Source organism: Grampus griseus (assembly GCF_964374135.1).
Source record: "Grampus griseus genome assembly, chromosome: 2".
NCBI lineage: Eukaryota > Metazoa > Chordata > Mammalia > Artiodactyla > Delphinidae > Grampus > Grampus griseus.
Window position 1 is genome coordinate 151,092,364 of NC_139018.1, and position 24,906 is coordinate 151,117,269.

At 39.9% G+C, this 24,906-nt stretch overlaps 1 protein-coding gene across 1 annotated transcript; it reads right to left on the reverse strand.

Moving 5' to 3' along the window:
- Positions 1–20,689: 20,689 nt before the first annotated feature.
- Positions 20,690–21,495, reverse strand: LOC309819083 (malignant T-cell-amplified sequence 1-like). Its single transcript, XM_082649168.1, has one exon. The coding sequence runs from the start codon at positions 21,375–21,377 to the stop codon at positions 20,832–20,834; it is 546 nt and encodes a 181-aa protein (XP_082505294.1). The 5' UTR covers positions 21,378–21,495; the 3' UTR covers positions 20,690–20,831.
- Positions 21,496–24,906: the final 3,411 nt, after the last annotated feature.

The window sequence follows — 24,906 nt, forward strand, 5'->3', positions numbered from 1 at the left end:
GTGTGTGTGTGTGTGTGTGTGTGTGTGTGTGTGTGTGTGTGTACAATGCTTTTGGTGCTATATGTAGAGATTCAAACTGAAGCTCAAATAGATTTTCTCCAAATTTATCATCTTATAGTTTTAGAAGTCAAAAAGTCCAAAATAGGTCTTCCTGAGCTAAAATCAGGTCAGCAGGCCTGTGTTCCTTCTGAAGGCTTTAGGAAGCCTCGGTATTCTCGCCTTTTCCAGCTTCTAGAGGCTGCCTGCATTCTTGGTTCACGGCACCTTTCTCCATCTTCCAATTTTTCTCTGACTCTGAATTTCTCTTTTGTCTCCCTCTTATACTTTAAAGGACCCTTGAAATTACATTGGGCCCAGTGAGATAATCTAGGAGATTCTCCTTATTTTAAGGTGAACTGATTAGCAATCTTACTTTCATCTACAAACTTAATTCTCCCTTGCCATGTAACATAACACATTACCAGGTTCTGGAGATTCAGATGCAGACATCTTTAGAGTGGTGGTGCGGGGGGGGGGGGCGGGGGGGGCATATCCTGCTAACGACATCTTCATTATGGAAAAGAATGGATTGTCCTAGCAACTGAGAGTCAAGTTAAACCATGTCAATAGATCACAAAAGACACCAAGTGCTCAGTAACCCCAGAGATTAATTTTTCTAACATGGTTTCCAATATATATGAAAAATACGTGTGTTTACAATGCTCTTAGGATGTAGACCTTAATTAAAATGTATGTTTTAGACCAATATTTTTTCCAACTGAGGTAGTCATTAAAATATCTGAGGTGCTTACTAAAAATATAGATTCTGAGGTGCCACATTCCAGACCTCCAGATGAGAGATTTAGGAATCACTGTGTTTAACAAGTGCCCATGAAATTCTGCTGATGAGCCCAGTTGGGAAAAGACAGAACTCCAAAAAAGATGTGGAAAGTCATCAAGATACATTGATGACAATTACAGAAGGAAGCATTGTACATACGGATTAAATTCTGCATCATTGGGTGGCAAGTAAAATACCTACCAGTTAGTCAAACATTACGACGTTTTTCAGGACTACCAATACTTTATCTTCAATTGGCTTTAACAGCATGTATGGGGAGCCCCAGGACCAAAGAAAGTTTTAAGGTAACAGCAAATACTCACTGAGCACTTATTTAGTCACCTTTCAGAGTGATTTGTGTATATTAACACCTTTAATCCCATGAGAACTAAACAAGGCAGGTATTAATAATATCTCAATTTTACATATGAAAATACTGAGGCATATAGAGATTAAGTTACTTCCCCAAAGTCACAAAGCCTCTAAAGGCATAGAGACAGGATTTCAACCCAGGAAGTTTATTCCAGAGCCCATGACCTCAAACCCCACAGGATATTTTGACTCTCAGCAAAGGCCATATAATATTTCAGTGTTTCAAACTAAACCAAACATGTTTGATATAAAACTGTAGTCACAAATCTATTTTTTATGGAGTATTATTTATACCCTGATAGAGTTAAGGCCACCCAAGCATAATCGAGGCTAAGAAACAGCTGCCAACTATTCCATTTAGAGATTCAATCATCGTAAGACTGAACTGATGACCCTCCAAGTAAGCCTCGTCATCAAGTATCAAATGCAATTTTGTCAGGAAGTATTATGGAAAATACAAGGCATTAATTTATGTAAATCAAAACATGAGCTTGCAAATGGTATAATAGTTATTATTAAAAACACAGCAACTTTGAAAGCATTGTACATTTCTCATCTATAAAGTCCATATTTAAATGATATTTTATTTAAAAAGCTATAAAGATACTGGAATACTGAAATGGAGGAAAATGGGTCTGAGAACAATTTTCAGTCTGCTTTTAATTGTGCCAGATACGCAGACAGTAATATGGCTGTTACAGTTACTGGAGCATTGCCAGGCTATCTTGCACACGTGGATGTGAAGTTTGGACGCCCTTGCCAGGAAACTGAGAAGCCTGAATTGTATGGTACTTAATGTTTCCTAGCACTTAATGTTCCCTCCCAGACCCATAGAGAATAGAATTGAGATTAGGAGGGAAAGGAAGATGTGACATTAAGAGAAAAAAATGTCTTATGTAAACTTCAGTTAAAATATGCCCCTTTGAGCTGGACTTAAATCACCCAGATCCTAGCTTCTGGGTGGTCCTTTAAGTATCCAGTCATCTATTAAATATTTCAAGATTATGGGATCTTGACTAGACCTTTGTCCTTTATTTTTGCCCAATCCCCAAATTACCATAGATATTATAAAATCTAGCTACCAGTCATATTTCTTCCTCCTTCCTTCCTTCATTAATTTGTTGTTGTTGTTGTTGTTGTTGTTTTCTCTTTGCACTTTAGTTTGGAAAGTTTCAGTTGATATACCTTCAAGCTCGGTGATTCTTTCCCTGCCTGTGTCTCATCTACTCATGAGCCCATCAGATAGTTTCCACCTCTCTGCTTCCATTATTCATCATTTTTTTTTATATTCATCACATTGATTTGTCTAGTTTTAATGACACAACTCAACATCCACGGTGGAAAATAAGATCATTTAGGAGCACATACAATTTTCTATCAGAGACCTAGTTGGCATCAAGAAACTCAAGCAGTCTGTTTGGTTGCCCTGAAGAAAGGAAGGGAAGGGATAGAGGCAGGGAATCCACAGGTGCTCTGTAGTTGTGTTGATAAAAAATCATATTCATCTCTTCTTGTGTGCTGTCTACCTTTTCCATTAGAGCTTAATCATAGTTATTTTAAAACATTCCAAAATCTGTGCCATATCTAAGTATCTTTCTGATGCTCGTTTTGTCTTTCCACACTGTAATTTTCCTGCCTTTTAGCATGCCTTGTGATTTTTTACTGAAATCCAGACATGACATGCTGCGTAATAGGAACTGAGGTAAACAGACCTTTCATGTGCAGTTCAGGCTATGTTTAATGTTTGTGATAGTTGTACACGCCAGAGGCTTCAAATTCCTCTAGTTCCATTGGTTTCATCTCCCCTGACGTCTTTGAGGCTTCCCTACGAATCCTCCTCGGAGTCTGAATCCCGTACAATCTGCTGTTATTATACAGGAGCCCTGCTGATGTAGTTGTGGGGTGGGGGAGAGAAGTGCTCTTTTATCCTCTGATTAAACCCCAGTCTCTTGGTGGGCCTGTGCCCCTGAGCTGTGACCGTCACACATGCTACTTAGCTTCAGGAAGTCTAGAGGGGGCTGGAGTCAGGGCAGTGGTCTTCCCCCAGGTGGAATAAGGTGATGGTACAATCTGCTCCCCACAGAGTAGGATTCTGTTATGGAGAACACTTGGGTGTCTTTCTCAAAGATTACTCTCCTTCTCCCCTGCCAGAGCCACAAGGGGCTCTTCCTTGGCTCTTCACAGAATTCCTGGAGGTAAAGCCCTTTTCAGTGGTCTCCACCAGCTTCTTACTCTCAAGCTAGACCATACTCTGCTTCCAGCTATTCAACCAAATTACCCTGTAAGTGTAGCTACCAGTTTGTGGCTCCAGTGGGTTCTGTTCCAGGAAAGCAGGTCTTGGCTCTGACTTTCCAGATTCACGTTTCTCTCCAGAATTTGGAGTGGTACCTAGACCTGAGACTTCACTGATTTTTTTTCAGTTAGTTCATCTTTTTTCCTGATGTGAGGATGGTAATGACAACTTCCAAGCTCTTCACATGTCTGAGTTGAAGCTGTAAGTCTCCACCTGTTTCCTGATGTGTCTTTCTGCAACCTCTCTGTACCTTGAGAGTTGCACCTACAGAGCTAGAAGGAATCTGCCCCTGTAATTGGCCTCTGATTTCTTCATGTGACATCCCAGCCCTGAGAGGCCACTGTTATTGAGGAAAGCTAGGAGGTAGAGAATTGTATCATTGATATCTGTATCATTTAAGTACAGTTAATAAATAATTTTCTGTGATAAAAAAAAAACAAACCATTATCCAACAACTCTGGCAAGATTTCCAAAACTTATTTTGTAGGTAAGTTAAAAGTATTCAAGGGTATAGAGAGTTTGAAACCACCAGATAAAAAGATCTGGAAAATCTTTTTATCTTTTTTAAAAATCACAATTTTAAAAAAACAAAGCAAAACAATTTGTATTTTGACATTGAGCTCCAATAAAGATTATGCATGTATATATGCATGTGCATTTTAGAAGCCCTTATTAAGATTTTAATTTGCTATCAAATTATGTCACATGAAGAAGAAATTATTTTATTCATTTGCCAAGTGTGACTGTGACAGCTGAGATTAATTTAACCTGGGCTTTTATACATTAGTATTCAAAAGGAATCTAATGCAGAGAAAAGTGCTTGGTTTTGTTTTATTTTTATAATGAAGGAAATGTGTGTTCTCTGTTTTGCTTATTACAATGAGCAGGTGGATTAAACGGTTTTGTAGTTAAACACAAATACGAATTAGGAATGAAAGCTACTTCCAAGATGCATTTCCGCCCTTTAGACAAGTGTTTGAATGACACAGGGTCATGAAAAGCAGGGGCTGTAACATTTACTCTGGAAAATAAATGTTTACCTCAAGCAGCAATTGACATTTCTAGCTTATTACGTGAATGTCAAGCACTGTTTCAAATCACTTTCCCCACATTGGTCCCAGCTTTGGGCCCTAGGCCAATATCAGATCGGTGAACCTTGATTGGTGGCTTACCTTTACTTCCTAGAATTCATATTCGTGCCAGTAACATGACCTCCAAATTCATAACAAGCAAGACGTGTTCAGAGCTGAAATAAGTCCACAGGGAACCATGGAAACGAAGGAAGAGCTGCAGATGTGGGCGGCCCCGTTGCTCTGCACCCAATCAAAAGGGGTGTTCTGTGAGTTTCGACCCATCCCGCTGAGACCACAGGGCCTCCAGTACCACAAAGCGCTGATCAAAGTCTACATCTTCAACCCTAACCTCTGACCCCGACTGAGCACGTTATCACCACTATGCACGATGGTTACTCTTGCTATTGGTGAAGCAGCCACAGAGACATCCACTAACACAGAAGCCCCCGCGATTCCCATCAGTTGGTTCCTCTTTTCCTTTTTCTTTTTTGCCAATCACACATAATCCACCACCATAGCAAGAAAAACCCCTGAATCCTCTCCTTTTCTTTCTATTTTAGTGGTGGGATTCTCATAATCTCTTGTCTTAATTGCTGCAACAATAGCACTAAAAAAAATCTTCATTCTGATGTTTCTACCCATTCATGTTTCTTTCTCTCAGTGCAAGTCTATGGAGCCAAATTACACACACTCTCACAAACACACACTTTTTTTTTTTTTTTACTACTAACTGTAATTATTATTACTGAAAGTTTATCATATGCCAAGCATATGAGCTTGGTGAACTTGGTGAACTTTTAATTTTAGTCAGCCCCAGCAACTCTCGATTAACTAGTCTGTGCCATAAATTTAACATGTCGATGATATTTCAGTATTATTATTGTATGTAAATACATACATTCTGACGCCTCAACTAAACTTAAGCCGCTTAAAGTTCGTGATTGTGTCTTGCTCTCTGTAACAGGCCCTCGCTAAATCAGAGCATCAAGCTTGTTTTGAGACATTTTGTGAACAATGAGCTCATCCTACTCCACACGCTAAGTGTGAGATGTTTGGTTAAATGGGATAATTAAAGGCATTCATAGAACTTGCGCTGTGGCATGCTCCTAATAAGTGAACAGAATTCATAAATGTATTTAAACTCAAGTTTCCCACCTTATAGCTACTTTTGAGAAGCTAGGACTCTTGAAACTGGCTCGAAGGGAGTTAAAAATGTCAGAGGAAATGAAATATTCTGTCCAAAGCCCACTAAGAAATTTGAGAGAACATGCTATTTTTGGAGTAGATTGACCATTTCTTAGTATGTCAAAATTTTGGCAGGTGGTTGGTTAGCCATAAATACTATGGAAATATTGTTTTAAGGAGGCCAAAGAGTCTATACATAAGGCACCCATAGCTTAACATGGAAATATGTATCCAACATATATTTTTAATTAGAAAGAAAATTACAGTTGAGTATAGGACTATATATGTTTAGTGGATTCACATAAAACTGGAAAATACAGACATCTGCTATTTTTACTCAAAGTATACTGAGTGCCCATGACATAATTTGGCAAATACATGTATACCATAATTTTTTTAAATGTATTGGAATAAATGAGACTTGGTTATATCAGGAATGGAATGTTTAAATACCCCAATAATCTAGATACCTCTTTGTAGAAAAGACAATTTTTTTCTTCTGCTGTAATACAATTTTAAAGAAAGCAATCTTTTGTTTCTTCGAAGACACAGATAAATAAATGATTGTTTACAGGAATTTTGTTCGGCATGCATTCCAGTTTTCTAAACCTAAAAATGCCTTATAATATGTGAAAGGGAAGCCACCTGTCTTGCATCTATAAGCAAACACAAAAACATATTATTTTGAATGCTGTCTGGCCTATGGCCTTTAAAATCTTTAAAGTTCAGTTGCTTTGGAAACGATTTTCTAAATTGCAAAGTCACAATCCAAATTACAGCTGAAAACTGGGTGCATTCCTGTAATGAAGGGTTCATTCATACTATCTCCCAGGAGGTGTTTAACCCTTTGAAGGACTCCTGTGTGCTTTTGTCTCTCTGCCAGAGGACTGGTATCCCTCTAGCATCACTCAGCATTCTGTTGCTCCACGACCCGGCCACGTGAACATGACTTTCTGCATTTCCGAGGCTTTTGCTCCCAACCACAAACCTTCGTTTTGCTCTTCTCTAGGCCTCGAATGCTCTTCCCTGACTTCCACTTGCCTAAACCTTCCCTACCCTGCAGTCTAAGACAGGTGTGGGTTCCCTGAGGATTCCTTTCTTGACCCGCAGACCTTACCTTCTGTCTGTGCTATAATTGTCTCTTTGCTAGACTCCCCTTCCTACCCAGACGGGGATGTGTGAGGGCAGAGCCTGGCTCTGCTCACCATTCCATCTCCAGGCATTAGCACAGGACTAAGTAAACACACAGGACTTGTTAAATTAATAAATCAGTGGGGGTGGTGTGGCAGCTAATTTGCATCTTTCTTTTCCTCTCTTTTCATTTTGTCTTTGCAGCTGTGTTCTGTGAAGTGGGTAGATGTCTTTCCAGGGCTAAAATGTATGCTAATCTCCTTCATGGTTTGTTCCTCAACTTTGGCTCTGGGCTCCAGAGAGGATGCTCCTGTATTCCCTCACTTCACAAAGTGCTCTCAACTGGCTTAGCTTGGCTACTTGCTTGGCTAATTTCACAGTATGTGGAAAACATAATGAAAATGCTCTGTGCTGGGAGAAGTGATTTCCATGACAAAGAGAACTGATTTTTTAATCTTAACTATGTCATTATCCAAGTCTATTAAGTTGGACAATTTCAGTTATTTTTGCTGGCCTCAGGTTTTCTCCTTTATGAAATGAGGGGTTGAACTACATGATTTTAGAGGTGCCTATAGTGGGCAGTTCTCGGATTAAGTTGCCAGGGCGTTCCTTGCACATAGTTAGAGATACGTGATGCTAATGTATGGTTTGAATATCTCGTGCAATCTGTGAATTCAACCTCATGCATTGATTATATTAGCAAAGGTGACAACATAACAAAAATAATAACCCACAAGCCACAGATCGATTTAGCTAAGACTATAAAGGAAAGTTATGGACACATAACTGAAAGGTCAGAAGAATTTCAGGCTTCGAAAGCAGTTTCATCACAGCCCCCCTCCTGCTCTTCTCATCCTCTTGGATCCGCCCCCCATGCATGACTGGGCTTCAAATTCAGGCTGACTTGCCTTTTGGTTGTCATCTGCTTGCCGTTTCCCAAGCCTGCTGCCCAGTTTCTTCCCCAGTCTTTAAAGTCCTGGCATCATTCTGGTGGAGCCAAAGAGAAGCAATTGCCCAGACCCCTAAAACAGTCAATTTGACCAGGGCTGGGGTCAAAGGATTGAACTGCCGAGCTTAGGCCTGAGCCCAGGGTTGCAGGGCCATCTAGTTGCTCCTGGAACAAACCAATTTTGAAGGTTGCAGAAATACTGAAACAAAAATCTAAGTTATTGTACTAAGAAAGGGGGAAGGAGAGAGTAAGGAGGCCCAAACAATAGATTGTCACAGTAAGTAGGCTTTGGAAAGCTATTCCTTTAAAAAGAGAGGAATAATAAGTGTTCATTGAGGACACTCAAAACTACATCTTAATTTTTAACATCTATCTTCAAATTCACACACTAATCTGCAGGTGACTCTTATATGTAATGTGGCTGTCCCACTATTCCCTCAACCCAGCAAATCTACAAAAGAGCACACAAACCCTCTCGCGTCCACACCAGCCCACAGAAGACTGTACTTCTCTCAGCTGCACTACTGTTCTCCAGGTAACTCAGGCTTGGACACATGGAATCTACTTGGATTATATTTAGGTCATATTTTGAAAAAACCTGAAGTGAACCCAAGAATTCTCTTTATACGATACGATAAAACAATGATTAGAAGAAAGATAGTCAAATGCACGGAAGAAAAATAAGCAAATGCACAGAAATGTATTCAAGGTACAAATTCTGGAACGATACACTTATCACCAAAGTATACAGAGGGCTGGTGCACGAACTGCCCTACAGCCAGGACTTAGTCTCTTGAGTTACCCAATCTCATGTCAGGGATATTACAATGCACTATTGTTGTTTTAATGCTTAATTAATAAAATGTCTACACCATTTAAAAATACATGGACTAAATTCCCACGTTATCAATGTGGTCTCCAAAACAAATATAAGGGGGTGGGGGGCTTGTATATTTATTTCCATTTACAGATAATGAAATCAAGTTTCAAACAAGGATGTATGACTTGGCCTTGATCATGAAGACTAAGACGTTTCAAAGCCTTAATTCCCACCGTTTTTGACACTAAGCGTTGTGGGTTTGTCATAGTATTAGTAAGAACGTTGTCACACAACTAAGCTATCTGTCCTTTAGGTAAATAAAGTCCTGGGCATCATTCTGGCAGGGCCAGATAGCAGCAATTGCCCACAGAATTGGCTTCTGTGGCTGCGAATATTTTAATCTCCATCTACCTTTTGGTTTGTCTTTCTCTCACTTGATTCCAGATGCAGAAGAGGAACAGGGAAGCACGTGTTGAGGGCGACCACCTGGAACGAGCATGTGGCTATTTGAACATAGGAACTCCAAGAAAAGAGCTAATACCTTAGGTATTACTTGAATGTCAACCCCCAAGTTACTCACATTTTATTGATTTATATAGATATATATTTATAAAGGTATTTTAGACTTTGTACTCTTTGCGGAGATACTTCTACAGCTTCTAAATACTTGTTTTATTTAAATTTTATACCAACCCTTTAATGTTAGTAAGGAATTTGACTAATTTCACACAAGTTCAGGAAGAACCAGGATTAGGCATTGTATTTTTCAAACATCCAGCACATTCAAGTTAACCCCTCCTGTCTCCTATTACTTGCCAACCAGTTTTCTTCTGAGTTACATCATCAGTATATTTTCCTTAAACAACAGCATTCTGTGGCAGCTGGTTCACTTAGTGAGGGGGTGGGGCAGTTAAAATCCTTGTCTCCTTCCCATCTGGAAATCCTATTATTCGATTATGGATTCCACTGATTTGATTATTTCCCTATGTAATCAGTATTTATTGCTAATACAGTATATAATAGGTGGAAACAAGTTTTCACAGATTGTACAGACACATGAGCAGACAACTGTACAGATGCCCAGGGCTGCAGCAGCAGTGGTCCCTGGTGCGAGGGGGCATGTGGGCCCGTGGCTCAGACTTGGGATCAGGAAAGTCTGCCGGATGCAACATGCAGTTAACACAGAAGGAGGAGTAAGTGTTAGCCACGGGAAGGCAGAGGGTAGGCAGAATAGAGAAGTTCTTCAGACAGAATAGAGAAGTGAAAACTCAAAGGCAGGGGACAGCATGGTGCCTTAGAAAAATTACAAATTCAGGGTTTCCGTAGCAGAGAGGGCTAGAATTAGTGAAGCTGGTGAGAGAGGAGACCTAAGAATTCCCAGAGGCTGAATCAGGAAGGGCCTTGCACTCCATTTAAGGCATCCCTATTTTAACCAGAGAGTAATATGCAGCCTGTTAAGACTAAAAGCTAGGTGTGAGGGATGATCAGATTTGAATTTCAGAAGGATCCATCTGAACGCAGCAGGGAAGACTGTTTGGGAAAAATAAAAGACCAGAGTAGGGAGGGCAGGAGGCTGCTGCAGTAATTGATGAGCGGAGGGGTGATGAGAGCAAAGCAATGCCAAGGGTACACATTCTTCCTGGAGCTTGGATTTGGATTTCAGACACTAATCAGCGTCCACAGGGGGCCAACTCAGGAGAACAGCCTGGGCAATTCTGACTCATGTACACCAAAATCAGAGCAATTGGTTTGCAAGGAAGGAACAGAACAAAGCAGAAAAAAAGAGACAGAGATGAGACACCCCCCTCTCACCTTGAGTCGTAACGGGTCTGCGGGCACAGCCCCGTGAGAACCAACCCCCTTCCCACCCTGTGCCTTCCTGGAGATGCCCCAAATCTTTAAGATGGCCGGCAATGTTTTGCTTCTACTAGGGCAATAGGGCTTTGTTAATTGCAGCCAAAAAGGCTTGCCTAAGTATTTTAATTTCCATTTCATGGTGGGTGTTAATTAGTAGTTGTCAGATGAATTAATGTAAGAATAAATGAATACATAAATTAAGTCAATGGTTTCAGATGAATTTTGGAAATCTCATTAACAGCATAAGGCTATTATTTCTTCCAACTAATTATCTACATCTGTTTATTACATTTTCACTCCCAATTCTACCCCCTCCCCCCAAAAAGAGGCAGTTTGTCTTTCATGCACTAGTATGATTACCTTGCTCGAAATATTTGTTTTAAACGAAAAGACTTAATGTGTGTAGCATGGTGGAGGGGTGGGAGAGCAGGGAAGGGGTCCTTCCCTGTGTAAACTCCCAGTCCTTAATTAAAACTGTATTTTCTAATGTTTAAAATAACTAATTCTTATTCAGAGTTCTGGCTGTAAGGAAAGGCTATGATTTTTTAAAGCTATAAGAAGTATTGAGGGTTTCTCCATTATTACTGATTATTGGATTGTGTATTAAAATTGACAAATGCACTTCACAAAATTGTTTTTATTGTTAATAGTTTAATTCAGTATTACATTAAAATCGTAAAATATTCTAAGGGAATAAAATATACTACAAAGCTATTCTACTATAAATTTCATACTTTAGAGTTTGTGCATATTGTATGTCACGTATTTCTTAATTTTCAGGTATTTAAATACATGAACATATGCACAATCTATCCCTGAACTAGAGTTTGATGTGAAAAATCCTGCACATTGTATTTTATTCTTCTTTGGTATTTATTTATAGCTGGATTTCTGCACTAATTTTATCGTACCTGAATTCCATCATCCGTATTTTAAATCATCCATGTTCCTAGTGCTGAAAAGATCTAGGCTTTTGTAGTTCTCATTGCTGTTAAAAGAGAAAAAGAACAAACAGATGTTCCCTAATCACATGGATGGTGTTTTTTCTGATGTTTAGTACAGGATGGGGTAAAAAGACACAGTTCAGACACTAAGGCAACACCAAGTAACTCCAGCCCAGCAAGTGAGAGTGGGGGCTGTCAATCACAGAGCCATTCTTGCCAGGCTACAGTGTGTCAGACAACAGACTTCAGTGTCTCCATTGAACTGCTAATTATTTGAGGATTCTGTAGGGAAGAGTCCATGTAAAGTTGGCCTGTTCAATTCTCAAATAGCTTGCTCCTGCTAAATCGTGTGCACACACACGCTCTCACACCACACACACAACAACAACAGTGGGTATGTAACCCACAGACATGACTTTCCCACCTTTCTCTCTCTTACTTCCTGCGCTCAGGGTCTCAACCCTCCATATTTACAGCACGCAGACTTTCCCACATCTATAGTCTCTCTTGCAAGACGCTTTCAAAATCAACATTCCATTGCTGGGCTCAAAAGCCCAGGTGACTTGTTACCTTCAAGTGAATGCACTGACTGAGAACTCAAAGCACTCTCTGTGTGGCTTCAATCCACCTTTTCCATTCTTACATTCCACTTCCACTACATTATTCTTCTGTTACATGTTTACGGCTTCATCTGTCTCCTCCATAAATCTTTCTGGACTGGTCGGGACACTAGTTACCTCTCCCTCCTCTTCATGCATATATTGATATTGTCCTCACAAAGAATGTCTGTGTAGTGCCAGCTACTTTGGTATCATCTTGTCTTATTCCTAGTTTTGGTTTTAAAAAAAGTATTTTAAAAAATTCACCTTTATATCTTGACTTCATATATATATAAATTCACTGAGTGCAAAAACCCTGTTTCACACTGCTTTGCAGTTCTAACATAACGAGCACTGTGGTTTTGCTAGTAGATGACAATCCATGTAACTTTTATATGATTCCTTGAGGCCAACATGATAAAATGGCAAATGAGATATACAGACATTACGTTCTCTTAAGATCTCAGAAGATTCGACTTTTGGAGAGGGGAATAACAAAGGAGAATCTAATAGAGGAAATGCAAGCCTTCATTGAGTTCTGAAGAAAAGTGATAATGTATATAATAGGCCAAGAGGGAATAGAAAACTCAAGATAAAAGAATAATTTGAACCTAAGCTAGACTCCAAAATGTCCACGAAAAGTCTGTGAGAGAGTGAATAAAACAGGTTGGCTGGAGTGAAGTGGGATGGTTAGCTTTTAGAGATGAAAACTAAGACTCTGTGACTTTTTTTTCAGTAAGAGGAAACTAACAGAAATTCTTGCATGTCCCTGAGGGTGAGGTAACAAGTGAAACAGCATGTTGAATCAGGTGGGGAAATACTCTGGTGTCTTCTATAGATGAGCACCCGGATCTGGAGTCAGATGTCTGAGACCCAAGCCCATCTCCATCATTCACGGGCTCTGTGACTTTGGGTAATTAACCTTGCCTCTCTGTGTACCTCAAATTGTCAGCTCCAAAAAAAGGAGGTTATAATCCTATCTCAGATGATTGTTCTCATAAATTATGAGTATTTTAAAGGGTATATGGGGAGAGGGGGAGGCTGAAGAGGAAGGGCTGTGTAGGTTTGGGGAAAAGGGCACCAGGAAAAGAAGGCTGGGGTAAAGGGTATTAGCAGCTATGGAGAGTCAGTCACCACCTAGTCCTGTGGGGAAGTATGCACAGCTCAGGGAACTTCTCCTGCGTTCATCTACAAATAGGTAGTGCAAGACAGCATCCTTTCATTGAGAGTAATAGTACATTAAACTGAATTTTAACAAAAGCAATAAACCTAAGCCTCTTTGGTGCATCACCAGAATGAGGGCATTGCTTGGTTAAGGGCTCACTTATAAACCACATTCACCGAAGTGGTGCTTTACCTGTAATTATGAGAGTGATACTCAAAACCTTAGTGCAGCTTCTCAAATGTCATCTAGTACAACTTGGAAGGTTAATAAGAAAGGAGAAAACAGCATAACAGATAAACACAACGACAAATCACAGCTCTCTTTGGCCTGAGAATCTGCAATGGTTTTAAGAATGTGTCCTTCTTAGCCTAATGCCCTCTACATGCACCCATGTTTTCATTCTTTTCTTACATTTTTATAGATTTTTACTGAGATATAGAGATAAATACAAATTTTTAAAAATAAACTGTCATTTGACCTCAAAAGAATAGAGACGTAATGCCCAGTAGTCAGTATGTATATAAGGAGCCCTTGGAGGGGCTGCTCACTTCATGGTGAAAGGCATGGTCAGCGTCAGCTCAAATCCTCAACAGACCGGAAATGCAGGGCTTACTTTAAAAAGCATTATTTTGCCCAAAGAAAACCATTTGATATCATATTTGGTTTTCACGATTGTTTGGCTAAGCTTCTGACATAACCATGACTTGCTTGTACAGCTTTCTGCATCATTCGGACTGAAGAAAAAGAGTCTTCGGACAGAGATAACCCCAAAATATGCAAGTGAAAATGTTGTTTTGCAGAGTCAGAAATACTTTTCCTGCTTAGAAAATGTTTTCTCTGTAACACAGATGTGCTTTTCAAAGCCTCAGAGTTTCCTCCTTTGAAAATATGTTGAGCCAACTGAATTTTTAAGGAAAATATTTATACCCTGAATTTAGCTCTGCTGAAAGAGCACGCAAGAATTGCAATCACGTTCTTTGTAAGTGTTTTAAAGTTTTCCTGGAGTTTATCACGTGAGGATGAACTGAAGGACTGAGGTCCCAGGATTAACACAGACCTTGATTTTTAAAAGAATGAGAAAGTGCATAGAGGTGAAAAAATGTGCCAATATGTTCACTATCATTAATCCTCATAATCTGAAAACCTCAGTTTGTAATATTCAACATCCTTATTGGTCATTATTTGTAAAATGTTTGCAGTTAAAAGATTTCTATTAAAATAAAGATTGAGAGTGGATAAGTATATGGCAATGGTAGGAATGTCCCTCTGGTAGGAATGTCCCTTTACTGTGTTTCAAGTTTGGGGGGATTACAAATACAGCCACTATAAACATTTCTTTTCCACAGCTGGCTACACCACTTGCCTTCCCAGCAGCAATGGATAAGAGTTCCATTTGCTCAGCATTTCTGCCAACACTTACACGGCCAGCCTTTTCTGTTGTTGTTATTTGTATGTAGTGTATCTCGCTGTGGTTTAATTTTAATTTCTCTAATTATTAAAGATGTTGAGCATCTTTTCATGTGCTTATTTGCTATTCATATATATCTTATTTAGTGAAGTGTCTGTCAAACATTTTGCCTGTTTTTTTCTTGCTTTTTCATCATTGAATTTTGAAAATATACATTTTGGATGCTAATGACTTATTAAATATATGTTTTGATAAGAGTTTCTTTTAGTATACGGCTTGTCTTTTCCGTGTCTTAACAGTGTCTTTAAAAACTTAGAAGTTCTTAATTTCAGTTAATTCTATTTCTGCATTTAAGGGTAGTGTTTTGGGGTCTTCCCTGGTGGTGTAGTGGATAAGAAGCTGCCTGCCAGTGCAGGGGATGCGGGTTCGAGCTCTGGTCCGGGAAGATCCCACATGCCACGGAGCAACTAAGGCCATGCACCACAACTACTGAGCCTGCGCTCTAGAGTACACGAGCCACAACTACTGAAGCCTGCGTGCCTAGAGCCCGTGCTCTGCAACAAGAGAAGCCACTGCGATAAGAAACCCGCGCACCGCAAACAAAGAGTAGCCCCCGCTCACCGCAACTAGAGAAAGCCCACCTGCAGCAACGAAGACCCAACATAGCCATAAATTAATTAATTAATTAAATTTTTTAAAAAGGGTAGTGTTTTTGATGTTACATCCAAGAAATCTTTGCTAAACTCACAGTTTTTCTCCTATGTTTACTTCTAGAAATTTGATACGTTTTAACATTTAGGTCTACAATGCATTTTGAGTTAATTTTTATTTACATTGTAAAGTAAGGGCCAAAGTTCAATATTTTTGCTTATGGTTGCCCCCAGCACCATTTGTTGAGAAGACTATTCTTGCTCCATTGAATTACCTTTGCAACTTTGTAGAAAATCAATTGACAATATTTAGCGGGTCCATCTGGGGACTCTTCTCAGCTCCCTTGATTCATGAGCCTGTCCTTTTGCTAAGACCACACTGTGTACCGCAGCTTTATAGGAAGCTTTGGCGTCTGGAAACGTGAGCCGTCCAACTTTGTTCTCCCTTTTCACAATGGTTTGGACTATTCTGTCCCTTTGAAGTGCCATTAAAATTTTAGAAATAGGGACTTCCCTGGTGGTGCAGTGGTTAAGAATCTGCCTGCCAATGCAGAGGACACGGGTTCAAGCCCTGGTCCGGGAAGATCCCACATGCCACGGAGCAACTAAGCCTGTGCGCCACAACTACTGAGCCTGAGCTCTGGAGCCTGCAAGTCACAACTACTGAGGCCACGTGCCACAACTACTGAAGCCCGCACGCCTAGAGCCCGTGCTCTGCAACAAGAGAAGCCACCGCAATGAGAAGCCCGCGCACCACAAGCAAAGAGTAGCCCCCACTCACCGCAACTAGAGAAAGCCCACGTGCAGCAAAGAAGGCCCAACACAGCCAGAAATAAATAAATAAATAAATTTAACAACAACAAAAATTTAGAAATAGTTTGCCAATTCTTATGAAAAGCCTGTGTGATTTTGACTCAAGTTGTATTAAATCTCTATATTATTTTGGGGAGAATTGACATTATCACTTTCCTGTTCCTGAACAGATCAAACCTCTGTGTTTATGAAAGTGCCCTTTAATCAGTGTTTCATTCATAAGTGTTTTGTGGTTTGGGCATACAGATCATGCACATACTGTTTGATTAAGGATTTCAAGGTCTTTTGTGCTACTGAAAATGGTCTATTTTTAAATTTCAACAATTGTTCATTGCTGGCATGTAGACATGTAACTGATTTTTAAATATTGATTTGCTAACCTCATGTATCTGTTCTAATGGCTTATTTTGTACATTCCTTTGGATTTTCTACTTAGACAACTAAGTTGTCTGTAAGTAGAGGCAGTTTTGCTTTTTATTTGCAGGCTGTATGCCTTTTATTTCTTTGGTCTTCCTTTACTGAATCACTACCTAAAATGACTGATAGAAGGAGTTATAGGAGACATTTCTCCCCTGTTCCTGATTTTAAGAAGAGAGCATTCAGTCTTTCACCAATAAATATATGTGAGCTGTAGGTATTTTATAGACCTACTTTATCAGGTTGAGGAAGACTTCTTTCAGTGAATGAATGAATAATGAACGATGTCAAATGTTTTTTTCTGCATCTAGTAGGAATACCTTATGCTTTTCCTTCTTTAATCTATTAATATGGCATATTACATTGATTTCTAAATATTAAACCAAGATTCCATTTCCAGAATAAATCCATTTTGCCATTTTTACATATTGCTGGGCTCAGTTTGCTCATTTTTTAAACAGTATTTGTGTTTATATTCAGATGGGTATTGGTCTATAGTTTAGTGGGGGGTTTGCCATGTCTTTGGTTTGGATTTTTCAGTACTGCTGGCCTTATAAAATGAGTTGGAAAGTATCCCCCAAACCTCTTTACTGTAGAAGAAATTCTATAAATTTTTAAATTATTTCTTCCTGAAATGTTTGGTAGATTTCACTACTGAAACTTTCTGGGTCTGGAGTTTTCCTTGTTTGTAGAATTTTAACTACAAATTTAATTATGTACTTTAATAGATACAGTACTATTGTAGTTATCCATTTCTTCTTAAGTGAGCTGGTGGTTCCCTTAATGTCTTAGGAAAATTTCCTCCACAAACATTTTTAGAATAGTTCAAATCCTTTTAATCAGTGCCATTATCTTTTGCCTGAAATACCTACAATGCTGCAGTATTAGTTACTTTCTCTAGTCTTATCCCCACTAGAACCCATCCTCACCATTATCATCTATCCAAAATATATTGTTCATGTCTCATTCTGTTTTAGCAGCCTTTTAAAGACCAATTTAAATTGTCAAGTATATAAATTTTTAAATATTTATTTATTTATTTGGCTGCACTGGGTCTTAGTTGCAGCATGCAGGATCTTTTGTTGCAGCACACGGGCTTCTCTCTAGTTGTGACGTGCAGGTTTTTTGGGGTTTTTTTCCTCTCTCTAGTTGTGGCGTGTGGGCTCCAGAGCACGTGGGCTCTGTAGTTTGCAGCATGTGGGCTCTCTCATGGAGGTGCGTCAGCTCAGCAGTTGTGGCATGCAGGCTTAGTTGCCCTGCGACTGTGGGATCTTAGTTCCCTGACCAGGGATCGAACCCACATCCCCTGCATTGGAAGGTGGATTCTTTACCTCTGGACCACGAAGGAAGTCCCTTAAGTATATAAATTCTTTAGCATATTAAAAATGGGTCTCTACCATAGGCCTCTAGCTTCATCTCCTCTCACCTTTTCCAGGAAAATCATGGCCTACAAAAGCCAAACCGCTTGTATTTCTGTGAATCTACTGCATTGCTCGCCCTGTATCTTTTACTGTAATTTTTCACCATATTCATTATGAAGGTTTTTTTTTTTTTGGCCACAACACTTGGCTTGTGGGATCTTAATTCCCTGACCAGGGACTGAACCCTGGCCCTCAGCAGTGAAGCACAGAGTCCCAACCACTGGACCACCAGGGAATTCCCAATATTCTTAATCATCTTTTATGTCCTACTCACACAACCTGTCATTCAGAAACCCTCTTTGATTCTCTAGGGAGAGACAGCTTTCCCTCATTCATTCATGCTATGTTGTAATGGATAATTCAGATATTTACCGTAGGTTATATCATACACGAATATACGAAAGTGAAATTATCTAAGTTTGCCTTCCTAACAAGACCAAGCTCCTAAAAGTTAAGGTAATAGTATATTTCTCTTTCTGTCCCTTACTCCTAGCCCAGTGTCTGCCCTACAGTAAGTACCCAATAATGTTTGTTGAACTATTCTGGGTTACATAGCACTGGAGTGGGTAGATTCTTGAGGTAAGATATGACCACAATTTGTATTTCATTATCCAGCATCCTATCATTGAACTATGCACTGGCATTAGCCAAGAAGTAGATGGGGATCCTCTTCTACTTTAATTGTTCAAAATACCCTTTTGGCTCACAGGTCACCTTAAACACATGATCAGTGTAGAGAATGCTTTACCAAGTACAGTTATCTATGCACATACACACCAGATTTTGTGTGAAATTCCAAGACGTTCATAGAACTCTTTATCTCCATCCACTTCCCAGTTTGTATACAGGCTGTCCATTCTGAGTTGTTCAGTAGGATTACACCACCATCCAATAGGACCAAGTGAACCAGGCTGGAATAAGAGAAGGAATAGAAGAGACCTGAAAGAAGGCTTAGAGTAGATCCAGAGGGTCCTTGTTCAATTTTTGGTGGAGATAGTTACAATATGGTAAAAGAAGAACTGAAAGGTTGCTAATTTGATTGTCTCCAACAGTGTTCGTCAGAGGCCTGGGTGCTCTAGATTATCATGAGACGTTCAGAGACCCTCCACAGGTATCCACCACTGACCAGACTTAATGGTGCTGATTTGGGTGGAGAATTAATAAGGGCAAAAGCCCTAAGCCTTTAAGGAAAAAACAGTGTTTTGAAGAGGAGTATTTAAGAGCTGTTACATGACAACCCTGTGGTGCAGATTAATCAGTGCCATTATCTTTTGTGCAGTTACTAGATGGACCCAAGTTGGGAGAAAAAAATGACTAGAGAGAGACTCTAAACAACTCTATTCACATGACCGTTTAAGGGATGAGTACTAGAAACAGAAAATGTGTTTCATTTGCGCAGATTTCTGAGGACAGAAGGCCATCCTCTACCCCTGCTTTTGGAGCCATTCCTTTCTGCTTTCCTATTCCACTGATTAAATCCCCATCAAGTATCCCTCTCTTAGTGAATCTTTCCCCTCAGCATATAAATATACTCAGATACCCCACTAACAAACATGCCACAAGAAAGAAAAAAACAAAAACAATTAAAATAACAACAGCAAAATAATATAAACTCCAAAACAGACTATCTTGACTATGACCTTCCTTTCACCCTTTTAATTCCCAAAATTCTGTAAATAATAACATGAAGTGTAAACTCCCACACCTTAACCTTCTCACTCCCCATTCACCCCCAGATCTACTGCAATTTATCTTACTTTCATATGAATTTCACTGAAACTGCTCATGTGAAAGTCACTGATGAAATTTCAGCTGACCTATTTTATCCCTGTTTAAGATATTTTTCAGTTGGGTGTCTATGATGCCACTCTATAAAAACTGAGCTCTCTTTAGCTTTAAATTTCAGAAAACTCAAGTACAAATGAAGAAATCTATAAGAAAATTTTATTATTTCACAGAACTTAGTCACACCCCTTAAGAGGTCCCAATATATGGAATCTGCATAGTTGATTAATCATTGGTTCATAGATCACCAAGGGCACTCTTTTCTATTTTCAACTTTACCATGTTCAGACTTTATGCTAATCAAGGGTGTGTGTGTGTGTGTGTGTGTGTGTGTGTGTTTGGCAAGAGCAAAGTCATATGCCAATGTCCATCCAAAGTAGGGAAGAGTTTCTCCCCATGCATCTTTCTTTTAGTGGTCCCACCTATAAATGACTCAAAACCATGGGAGAAGGACCCTCACTTTCCCATGGGTTCCTAAACATAAGATCCTCCTTGGCCTTAGGCCCCACGCCCACCTACAAATGAATCCATCTCATAGGGAAATAGACCACCGTGATAGGCCTTGACTAATCAGCATTTTCCAGACTCGCGTAGAAAAGGGATGGACAGAGCTATGCCACAAAGGAGGGAGGGAGCTACTCTGTTGGGTGGACAACCAATAATGACCACTGTGTACTTTTAACCGGATTTTCTGTTTCTAGTACTCATCCCTTAAACAGTCATATGAATAGAGTTGTTTAGGGTCTCTCTCCAGTCCTTTTCTTCTCCCAACTTGTGTCCATCTAGCAACTGCACGCTCTTGACTTTGAAATCTATTTTTCTAAGAGATAATTTACCTGTTTGAACTGATATCTGCTTAAACAGACAAGACAGCAAATCTAATCACTCCCCTGTAAACACACAAACACACACACACACCCTCACATATCCACAGGCATACACACTCACACAGACACACACACAATGACACATGCACAGACATATGGATTCGTTCCAAAGCTTTACTTCGTCTATTTCCGGTTTTTAGCGTCTGTTGAATTGCTATCCACAGAGGTGCCGTCTTCATGCCGTCACACACAAAGATACTGCACGAGGTCTATGTTTAGCCCAGGCGCATTTCTTCTGAGGCTCATTTATACGTCTTCATGTGCCACAGCCCGTCATTTAAATAGTGGATATTTTCGATCCCGATTCCTTTGTTGACTTTCTCGATTTCCTCTGCAGACATCTTCATGACTCCCACACACAGGGCGTGCTGTTTCCCTTCTGCCATGATTGCAACCACCGTGTCCACCGCGGCGGGGTAGAGCTTAGCTCCGGGCGAGGTCAGGCCCGGACACATGATATTGGCTCCACTGAGCACAAACTTGATGGCTCCTTTATCAACCTGCTGGCGGGGCAGGATGAAAGGGTATTTGTGAAGCAGCCTTAGCGTTGGATAAAAAGGCCCTTCTCTTTGTCTAAAAAATAGTAACTCCCCGTTTACAGTGAGGATTTCTATGTGTTCGTGGCATCGCACTATTTTGACCGGATCCTTCTTAGGCATGATTTGATTCAGCCACGGATCGATACCAGGAAACTGCTCTATCAACTGGTTCTTAATACCCTTAATAACGGAAGTTTTCAACTGGATGCAGTTGGACACATTTTCTTTTTCATCAAATTTCTTGAACATGATCCAAGGTGAAGAGGGCGACGACAAGGAAGCGCCCGGAATCGAAGAGAAAACTGAATTACAGAGAGCCCGGCGGAGGCGCTTACCGGAGAACTGCCGGCGTGGACGGTCGGTACGACTGTTGTTAACCGGAAGAGGGCGGCGCTTTACGGCTTTCCGGGAAATCTACTTCCGCTCCTTGGAATGTGGCGTCGCACTTTCCGGCAGTATTTGGTCTTCCGATTACTCTTCGGGGCGGGACTGTAAAAGGGCGGGACTTGAAAAGGAAGGGTGGTAGAGCAATCATTTTTGTTACAGGGAGAGAAGAACGGAGGGGGCCTGTCTTCTATTTTTTTTTATTGGGAAATGGCTCGCCATCTGTCCAATTACCCACGCCAGAAACCGGGGGACGAATGCTGAACGATAAGACCTCCTGTTCCGCACGGTCACGGCAAGGAGTCGAGTCCTGTGCGTTATTCCTCCTCCACAATCTCTCATGCTCTCACAATCTCTCGCTGGTTTAGCGCAGCTCCGAATACTTGCAAACAGTCGCTGCCTGTCACCTTCCCAGTTCTCTCCACTTGCACCCGGAGAGGAGAGGCTTTGCGGCCAGGAGGAATGCGAATGTTGTACGATTTCAATCCTTTTAAACACACCCAAACTCGGTTTATGGGCCGGCATACGGTCTCTTTTGGTGAATGTAACGGTGCTTCTGAAAATAATGGGCTTTCTGCTTTGTTTGGGTGCGGCGCTTCTCTATTCTTACTGATTTTCTGTGTGCTCATTCTGTCCGTTACTGAGCAGCATATTGAAATCTCCATGGTTGTGGAGCTCTTTCCCTTTTCAGTTCTATCAGCTTTGGATTTATAGATTTTGAAGCTGCGTTATTAGGTCCATACCCATTTCAGATTAATGTGGAGGTCACCCTGTTAATTAGGATTTTATCCGCTTAGGTTTTAATTGTCATCCAAAGAAGTGTGAAGCCCGTGAGGGCAGTAATTGTATATTTTATCTCTGTATTTTTTCACCCAGCACAAGATAGATCTGTTTCATACTACATACACATTAAGTGACTGATGAATAAATGAAAGAATGCTTCCTCTCCCCAAAGTTTTGGTCCCTTTGTTTCCCAGACAGTGCTTTGTGAAGAGAATAAGAGCGAATCCTTGCTCTGTGAGCGCTTCTCTCCAATGACACATGCTTAATTTGGGAAGCCTGCACTGCAGCAGAATTGTAACAGGTGCTGAATGTATAGTAGAAAAATAACATACATTTCCTCATTTGGGGGAGCTTATAGCACATGAGGGTTTTATATGTGTGTGTTTTATACATATACATATATAATCATTATTATAAGGAATTGGCTCACACGATTATGGAGGCTGAGGCGTTCCAAAATCAACAGTCAAGAAGCCAGACACTCAGAAGAGCCGATGGTGTAATTCAGTTTGAATCTAAAGGCCTGAGGACCAAGATGGTATAAATTCCAGTCTGAGTCCAAGTCCGAAGGTAGATGAAGACCATTGTCCCAGCTCAAAAGCCATCCGGCGGGAGGATGGCCTTTTCAGGGGAGAGTCAACCATTTTGTTTTATTCAGGCTTCCAAACTGATTGGATAAGGCCTGTCCACATTAGGGAAGACAATCTGCTTTACTTTACAATTAAAATGTTAATCTCATCCAGAAACACCCAGAATAATATTTGGTCAAATATCTGTGCACCCCGTGGACCAGTCAAGTTGACGCATAAATGAACCATCACAGGGGTAGACCATCTTAAATGAGGCAGTATAATGGGGTATTTATGTGTCTGACCCTAGAGCCCAGAAATTACTCCTTCTCCATCAGTTACTAGATTGAAATCCTGGAAGTTACTTAACTTCATCTGTGCCTCAGTTTATTCATCATGAATGTGTGGTTAACAAGAATACCCATCTCCTTGGGGTTGGGGTGAGAATTGCTTGAATTAATACTTATAACAAATGTATTTTAAATATTTGACATAGCTATTATTATTAAATTAACAGCAAAACAGTTACATAAATATTTTAAACACCCTTCAGGACACAGTACAACTAGCCCCCCATTTGTGCCTTCCTATTTATAGCTGAGTCTGTTCTGCTTCCCTAAAACTTCACTCCAGTCACTTTGATCCTATGAAGTCGCACACATCCAGATGCATCTCTGGTTATTTTATAAGCCGCTAACCTAATTCATTATGTGTGGATTTTATTGGCTTAACTCTTCTTATAGGATGATCGTCTTTCTTTCGTTCTTAAGGATTGTCCCATTGTTCCGATCTGTGAAGTCATATGTATGAGTAGCATAAACGAGATGTAGAAACTCAGGGGAGGTAAAGTCATTACTGGCTAGAATGACTAGGGTGACCTGTCTAGATGCCAAATGGCTTAATCAGAAATGATCTGATCTAGACCTGGCTATCAGAGGCATGCGCAAAGGATTTTGTAGTGAAGCTATTTTAAGCAAAGGACTTAAAAATTTTTAGTCTGGAGTTCCATAGCAATGAAAAATCTTTTTGAAGTTAATTATCCTTATATGAAATCATACTCTTAATTCCATACGATGTAACTCTTCCCCAGGGTGCAACTTTCTTAGCCCACAAGCATCTCTTTGCTATCTACCATGAAAAGGGACACAAAGCTCTAGTTTTTGCTTCTAAATTCTTCAGTTAAAATAGAAAACCTCTTTTTAGACTTTCTAAAAACTCACCTTCTCTAAAATCATGGGGCCTGGTTCTTAAACTTTATAGAAAAACCTAGGTCTTTGAGGCTGGCATACATTAGCATATTAAAGAATGTGATACACAAATGTTGCTTTAAACATACTAATATGTTAAAACATGACCAACTTATTCTGGTTAAATAATTTTAAATCAATTCAAAATTAATTAACCATATGGATTTTTAGAAGAAAGAAAGTCATGGCACAAAATTCAGTCTTTCGGACCCGGGGTGTACCACTTCCTCAGTCTTATCAGCCCCCCTCAGTATCACTTTATTTCCTCATGAAATCAGAATAATATAGCTTGTACTTCACAAAGTGTACGGGGTAGTTTTGAGGAATAAAAAATACAGTATATAACAGACTTACCTAATAGTAGGAAACAGTGTAAGTACATTTTAAAGTGTTTATTTACTTGCAAAACAACCTTTATACAATAGCGATAAGGTCTAAGATTATACCATATATGTTAAAAAAGTTACAGAAAATAACTGTAGCTTTGGATAATTTACTAAGTCAAATAGTCAAGAGATGCCAGAATTGAATTTTATATCAGTAATCTCAAGGGAATATGTAATCGACACATGGTGTTTATGTTGCAAAGATGAGGAAATCAAGTCAGAAAATTTCTCAGTTTCCTCTAATCTCCAAAATTCAGAACCTGATCCCCACACCTGGGTTGTATAATTTCAGGGGGTTCACCTAATACAAGTTTCTCTGCATTTTGATAAATGACCACTAGAGAGCAGGAGAACCAAACGAAGTCTTCATACCGTTCACCAAGATTGAAGTTCTGCATTAGAAGGAATA

Excerpts from the sequence above, each read along its gene's own strand:
- LOC309819083 (XM_082649168.1), bottom strand. The coding sequence starts at position 21,377 with ATGTTCAAGAAATTTGATGAAAAAGAAAATGTGTCCAACTGCATCCAG.